Source organism: Hypomesus transpacificus, chromosome 13 (genome assembly GCF_021917145.1).
Source record: "Hypomesus transpacificus isolate Combined female chromosome 13, fHypTra1, whole genome shotgun sequence".
Lineage (NCBI taxonomy): Eukaryota > Metazoa > Chordata > Actinopteri > Osmeriformes > Osmeridae > Hypomesus > Hypomesus transpacificus.
In genome coordinates, this window is record NC_061072.1 from 12,250,354 (window position 1) to 12,257,623 (window position 7,270).

The 7,270-nt window shown below is 41.6% G+C and overlaps 1 protein-coding gene across 1 annotated transcript; it reads left to right on the top strand.

Annotated features, from left to right (window-relative positions):
- Nucleotides 1-89: 89 nt before the first annotated feature.
- On the top strand, nt 90-4,498 carry LOC124475412 (5'(3')-deoxyribonucleotidase, mitochondrial-like). The gene is made up of 5 exons (XM_047031998.1): nt 90-1,178; nt 1,735-1,835; nt 2,419-2,479; nt 2,638-2,752; nt 2,860-4,498. Exons 1-5 carry the CDS (start codon nt 912-914, stop codon nt 2,997-2,999), a joined length of 684 nt encoding a protein of 227 aa, XP_046887954.1. The 5' UTR covers nt 90-911; the 3' UTR covers nt 3,000-4,498.
- The last annotated feature ends 2,772 nt before the right edge of the window (nt 4,499-7,270 follow it).

The following is a 7,270-nucleotide window of genomic DNA, read 5'->3' on the forward strand; positions in this document are numbered from 1 at the left end:
GCATTAAAGATCACATGACACCTTATACATATTTACTGTTCATTTTTGCATGTGTTATATTTGAAAGAGACTCCTAGTGCCAAAGGAACATCTATCAGTTACCATTATAAAGTTGTATAATACTTCTTATTAATAAATACGAAAGTGATTATTACAGAAAACCTGTAAAACCTGTAACGCACATGAAAGCTTTGGGTAATATTCGCTGCTGGCCCTTTAAAAATCTATAAATACAGGAACTACAGTAAACACTACCGGGTTGCGGGTTGATGGGGAATATTTTATGAAAAGGAATACTAGTATAAAACGCTTGTTAGCCAGGCACTTATTATCCCATTCAAGGATTATTGTAATAAAAGTAAATTATGATCTGTAGCTGGGTGAAGCTTTAAGGCATTTCTGGAAATCTGCAGTATATCGACATTAGACCAAGTAAGAGGGCTACACCACTCTTTAGGCTACCTCATTTGGCGAGATGCAATAGTAGTGATACACAACCACTTGGACGCAATGTACATTGAAGCAACACTGTTCAAGGGTGCCTAAATTCCACATCGGATATGCAGCACTCTAGTGTTCGTTGTACAATTGTGCGTCACAGTATTAGTCCACTATCTGTAAACACGTCTATACAGTTACCAAAGGCATGTCACATTTGACCTGCTTCTGGTCAAGAACACTGCACCACTCCACTGCTGGCACTAGCTAACAAAGAATGACGGATTTGAAATATAAACATTTCGCCAAGGAAAAGCAATATTAAAAACTAGTTTTATTTAAATAGTACCAAACTAGGACGTTATCTGTGTTAAATTTAGTATTCCATGCGGACTTTTAAACGGATTTGAGTCCTCTCGCTTTTTCGCCGTGCTGTTCTTGGTTCTAGAACCGATAGTTGCAACATCACAATAATGTTACTACTGTCGAGAGTTGTACGCCTGCTCGGAAGAGAGAGAACCATGCTCTATGATCAGTGTATTTCCGCGAACATGTCGTCGGCCTCATCAAGTAAGAGGCTCCGGGTGCTCGTGGACATGGACGGGGTCATCGCTGACTTTGAAGGGGGATTCCTGAAGAATTACCGCGCAAGGTACCCCAACGATCCGTTCATAACCTTGGAAGACAGGCGGGGGTTCTGGGTGTCATCACAGTATGGACAGCTGCGGAGTGACTTGTGTGTAAGTGGATCACAGTGGCCCATTGGAGGCTCTGCAAAATGAGCAACATGTATTCAAATAGATTTGAATCGCCAAGTTGAAATGGCTTGATCAAAAGTTGGTCTTTTATATCGTTTCCATTTTTGCAGATCTTATTAAACCCAATTGAAATACATGTCAGATCACGGCAGCTATCATTTGATGTGATTGCTGTGCGCGGTAGTACCTAGATCATATGACTCACTTTTTACATTTACAACACAAACGCACATGACCACAACATGATTTAATTTACTATTCAACTACTATTAAGTTACTATTACTTAATTGGCAGACATACAAGTGTAGTTAGCTCAGTAACATGCTCCAAGCCTTCCACAACCTCTGAATGACTTCTTGGTATGATACTTTGGACAGGTGGAGCAGTCCACCATGGCCATGAATCCTGTGTAAGATATGAGTGGAATTCTCTGTCAGGCACTCTTTTTTTTCTCTCACTCACTCTCTCACAGACACATAAGCAACCCCATAAAAACGTGTTAATTATACACAATATGTATGCATGTATTAACTGCAGGAGAAAGCCATCAGTATCTGGGAGTCAAAGGACTTCTTTATCAACCTGGAACCACTCCCTGGAGGACTGAAGGCTGTCAAGGAGATGGCCTTGCTGGACAAGTAAGAGACTACCAAATTTAAGATCTCTTTTGGCCAAGCACGTGAATTTGTATTTATGAAGGGGGGGCTGTTTAACGCACCATTCAATCGTATCAACTCACATTGATACAAACAAAGCTAGATCAGAGGAGCTTGAATAATGTACACAAATATTGAATACAAATCATTCTTGGCTGCTGGAAGACTAACAATCATTAACAGATAATGTAAATGCTAAAATGGGGTGGAAAGTCAGTAGATAAAAATACAAATAGTAAGATAAAAATTGCCAGTAAAGAACCAGTAGGGATGCATGGGTCCTCAGAGACCAGACCAGTCCAGATCTGACCAGTCCAGTCTGTACCTTCAGGAATGCACCACATAGTGAGTTATGTAACTGTACTATATGTCTCCGACAACTATGTTTGGTGTTTACACAGTGAACAAGTCATCATCCTTTTCTCTCCTTGTAAACAGACTCAGTATTTGAAGGAAGTTGTTAAAGTTGGGTCTGTAGTACCTACATTTTGCGCTAGATATGTGCTATGGTACACCTTGTTCAATCAGTGTAGTTTGCTGTTGACAGCTGTTTTCTTTTCCACAGCACAGATGTCTTCATATGCACCAGCCCTATCAAGCATTACAAACACTGCCCATATGAGAAGGTAGGCTTGCAATCTGACACAGCACTGTGTTTATACAGTACTTTATGGTGTTCTGTAGGTACGGTGGCTTGTTTGGACAGTGGTTATTGGAGTTGTTTGTGTATGTGATGGGTGTGTGTGTCACATCTGTTTGTTTATATGTGTGTGTATTTTTTCAGTATGCCTGGGTAGAAAAGCACCTGGGCCATGAATTCCTGGAGCAGATCATTCTGACCAGAGACAAAACGGTGGTGTCAGGAGATATCCTAATAGACGACAAGCCAGACATCCTTGGTAAGTTTGTGTGTTGACTCTGACACCTTACTCTAAGTCCAATGCCTTTCCTTTCTATCGATCTGTTTATGAGCTGCAATCTAATGTGTCCCCCTCCCCTCCTCCAGGAGTAGAGCCTAACCCTGCCTGGGAACACATCCTGTTTACCGCCTGCCACAACAAGCACCTGCCCCCCAGCCCTACCCAGCGACGCCTGATGTCCTGGTCCCATGACTGGAGGGCCATCCTGGACAGCAAGAGGCAGTGAACCCAGCAGTATCCTCACAGCAGGGACCATCCTGAAGAGCCACACTGCACTGGGATCATGAGTCCAGAAGTGAAGACCACAGTGAAGGCCACCAAATGTGTTTCCTGTTGTACCTCTAGATGGTGCTCTAAGACTTACATCGAAAGCCCTCTAAGATTCTCAAGAATTTCAATATGAACCGGGGATGAATCTTATTTATGTTTTATTTTTATGACAACTTGCTCAAATGTTCTTGGTTCTTGTGTACATGTTTGATCCACACATTTCCCTTTGGATCATCTTTACATGCATGCTCATGCAATTGCTGTCCTTATCACAGCATGGCCACACTGTATACACAGAGAACGACGATCACAGAAGAGATCACATTTACAGGTTTCAGTGCACTAACAAAAGAGGGACTCCCAACTGCAAATAATCCTCTGTCATTAGTCACAGAGATCCACCAGTGTGCCAACAGTATATACCTTTGTTCGTTCCTCTCAACTTAGGTTAGGTTGATGTTTTTAACGGTTGGCTGGACTATAAGAGAGTGGACAGAGACCGGGTGATTTCAATGCTACAAATTGCCGAAAGGTTTTTATTTTGATTATGTGTAATTAGTTGCTACAAATTGCATGTTGGTACAAATTATAATGTAGGAGGTGTGGTTTTATAACTGGGGGTGGGAAGCATGGAAATGGAAGTCTCATCTTTTTTACTTCTGTAATAAGGAGTTATTAAGAGTGACAACATGTTCAAGATGATACAGCTCACTATTATATTTGGATAAATAGAAAGATATTAATAAATTGAAACACAATTATGTTTATTTTTAGAGTATGTTAGAATATATATATATTCTAGCAATAATAACCCTTTTTTTTCTTTTCTTCATATTAACATTTAACCAAGGTAAAAGTTATGTTTTCATTCTGACTCCATGTGTCAGTTGTATGAGACAAGATAATGGTTGACCTTGAGGAAAAGTTGAAGAATCATTCTTCTCCCTGAAGTGTTTTGATTCTTCTATATAGGGAATGTCTCACCATGTAAAAACAAGCAAAACGTGAACCTGGTGCTAATACACTGTCCACTTAGTTAGGCCCAGTTAGTCCAACCCCTGAAACATGCTGTCCTATATTCTTCAATAAAGGCACATACACCTTGTTACCCTAATGTAGGCACTGAGTGATACAGCTGATTGTCACTGTAACCATTACACTTAAGGAATGGGTCTTCTTGGGTAGGAGACAAGGAGACAGAGCTGTATCTGCTTGTTGGGATGTGCTCCAAGTAGTGTGAGTCCTGAGATCTTGTCCTCATTATGACTATGTTTGTCAAGGTGAGTTTAGCAACCACATAATCTCACCAGTGTCTTACATGTCGGCAATCTTGTCAACGAATGTTTCTTGTTCTTGGTGCTGAACAAGTATCTGTCAGTGCTTGTTTTTTCATCAGAAATTTTTCAAGCATAATTAATAAAAGATGAATTCATTTTTGTGAATTTTGTGCAATCATCTGATCTAATAGTTTTTTTCTTTCTATTCCAGTCTAGAAGTCAGTATCAGTAACAGACAGTAGGGGTCACTACTACCCTTGCATTTCAGGTACATAACACATAACTTGCAGGGATCCATGTATCCTGCTTGGTAACATTCACAACCTTGTTGTTAACCAGGTGCAGTCATATCATCATCCATAGAAACATAGTCATGATGCATAAACACAAAAACAACACAAAGGATGTACCTGAGTAGCCTCCTGCTGTATGATGAGGCTCACCTAGTTAGTCCCTTCAGTTTGTGGAAGACTCACCTACCACAGCCAACGGCCGCAGGTCTGTCTAGAGCTGTGTGGAAGGCCCTCTGAGGGCAATGACACAGCTAAACTTGACTCACATAGCACAGACAATGCTCGGTGTTGTTAGGTTGTTTGTGTTGTTGCAACCTGCTCTCTATGATCAAAACAGAAAAGATTACAGTATTATATGTTCTAACTACATTGGCAATGTATAGTTACACCATAACTAGAGTATCAATTGCAAATTAATCTTGTGTACAAGCACTATGTTGACCATGTATAAGTTTAGTAGGCAGAGCTACTTGCCATGTGTTTGGCTGTGTACAGCCATATAACTGGTTTTATTACTGTCTATGAGAATAGAGAGGTACTATTGTAATCATACAGAAAGTAATTTTTTTAATTTTCTGATGCCTCGCCATAGCCCATCCAGAAAACAATTTTTTTTTCTAACTGGTTGTATAAGAAGGACAGCAATCCTTGCTACCCAAGCCAGCCAGCACACACACGCACACACAATGAAAATTAATGATTCTGAGAAGGACACAAATGCCACACTGTCTGTTTTGTAGAATCTACTTCTCTTCCATTAGTGCTGGACGTACACTGGCAGAGCACAAAACACAGGGTCTTATGTAATGGTCGGATGTTACAGACTTCCAACTAAAGTGAGACATCCAACCAACCGCCAACTTCGTTTGAAGTGGCTTCTTAGGCTGTTTACTGTATCTGGGTGTGGGACTTTTGTATTAGAAGACTAGTGCTCTATCCATGTCGTTGAATCAATCCTTCTGAGAAAAAGCAACAGTTGATCTCCTTTCCTTAATCATGCACACCCCAGCCTCCGGCGCAACCGTGGGGATGTTTTACAACAATGATGTCACAACAACGTGCAGAGTAAGGCAATGTGATATGAGCAATGTAGAGCTGTAACAATGTGCCTTTACCACCCCTAATTATGATGTTGAAGCAGACAACAGATAGGCAGACAGTCAAGTATCCAGACAGACAGACAGACAGACAGACAGACACAGAGACAGACAGACAGACAGACAGACAAGAATATATAAGAACATACAAGAACCACATAGCATCTGAGGATCATTCGACATTTTCTTTGAACTGGAATAGGTATGAATTATAAGCGAGGAAAGAATATATTGGAGTAAATTTGACTTAAATCTTTGTTCTGTGTTTCTACTCACGTCCAGCATTGATAGAGCCATGACGCAGTTTGGGTACTGTAAATGGGACTTCATTTTCTCTTCAGAAAAAAAGAATGCCAGGAATTCAAAATTAACAGGGTGGGAATTCATCTTTGGACAAATTATTGAGCATTAAACAGCAATTAGTACTTTTCCACCATTCAGGCAGATATAGCTCCACAAGGCCCCTCTATCAGAAAGTCAGACAAGTTAGAAATAATGTTTTTCTTACCAGTCAGTTCCCAGAAAACGTTCAACAATTTGTGGAAAAAATTAGGATGATTCATACAATGAGAGATGATAAAGTGGGAGGCGGGGGGGGGGGGGGGGGGGGGGGGGGGCGGTGGGCTGGAAAGGAATATTTTGATGATTGTGAGAAGAGTGTGGTGGTGTATTACATACACAAAGAATGACTGGGAGATGTACGCACTGAGGGGTAGTGACGAAAACATGCCCCTCCGCTTGGTCTTGACTGTGCTCTGCTTCTCACAGTGTTGACAAACCACGTCTGTTTGTGAACGGGGCTCTCCTTCTGGGGTCCTGGCCATTAGTCAGGTTGACTGGAACAGCAGGCATACTGTATGAGAGGTGTGTGTGTGTGTGACTGGAGGGGAGACAATTTTCCTTTACAGGGGATGACGTGTCTGACGTACATCTCAGATTTAATTAGAAAGGTTTAGGGGTGGCACACACACTCATACACCCGCACACACTACACAATCACACAGTCTTGATTCATTGGCCTGCTCACCCTAATTAAGTTATAGCATGTGGGAGAGCATGGGGAGGAGAGGCGAATGTATGAGTATGGGTCCACTCAACAATAATGTAAAAATTACTGTCAGAGATGAGCTTTCACATCAAAGACAAGATAAAGACACACACACACAAACAGCTGTCACAACATCTACAACTGTGAATGTAACATATCCTAAAACGACATACACCTACCACGTCTCTCTCTATGTCTGTTTATCTGTCTCTCTAACTCTCCCTTTCTCTCTGTCTCTGTCTGTGTGTCCGACTCTGTCATTGGGTCTGTATCTCTGTCTCTCCCTCCCTATATTTCTGTATCTTTCCCCCCTCACACACACATCTCTATACACCAACACCATAGCACCTGCCTGACCTTCTGTCTGCCCCAGCACTGTGCCCGCAGCTGCAGGTTATTGGGTCAAATCTCTCTCGCCCCTCGTTATATAAGAGGAAATCTCTGATCCAACACAGGAGACCTCATCCATACCCATGCACAGGGTGATTCAGCAGTGGACTGGACAGCTGCCT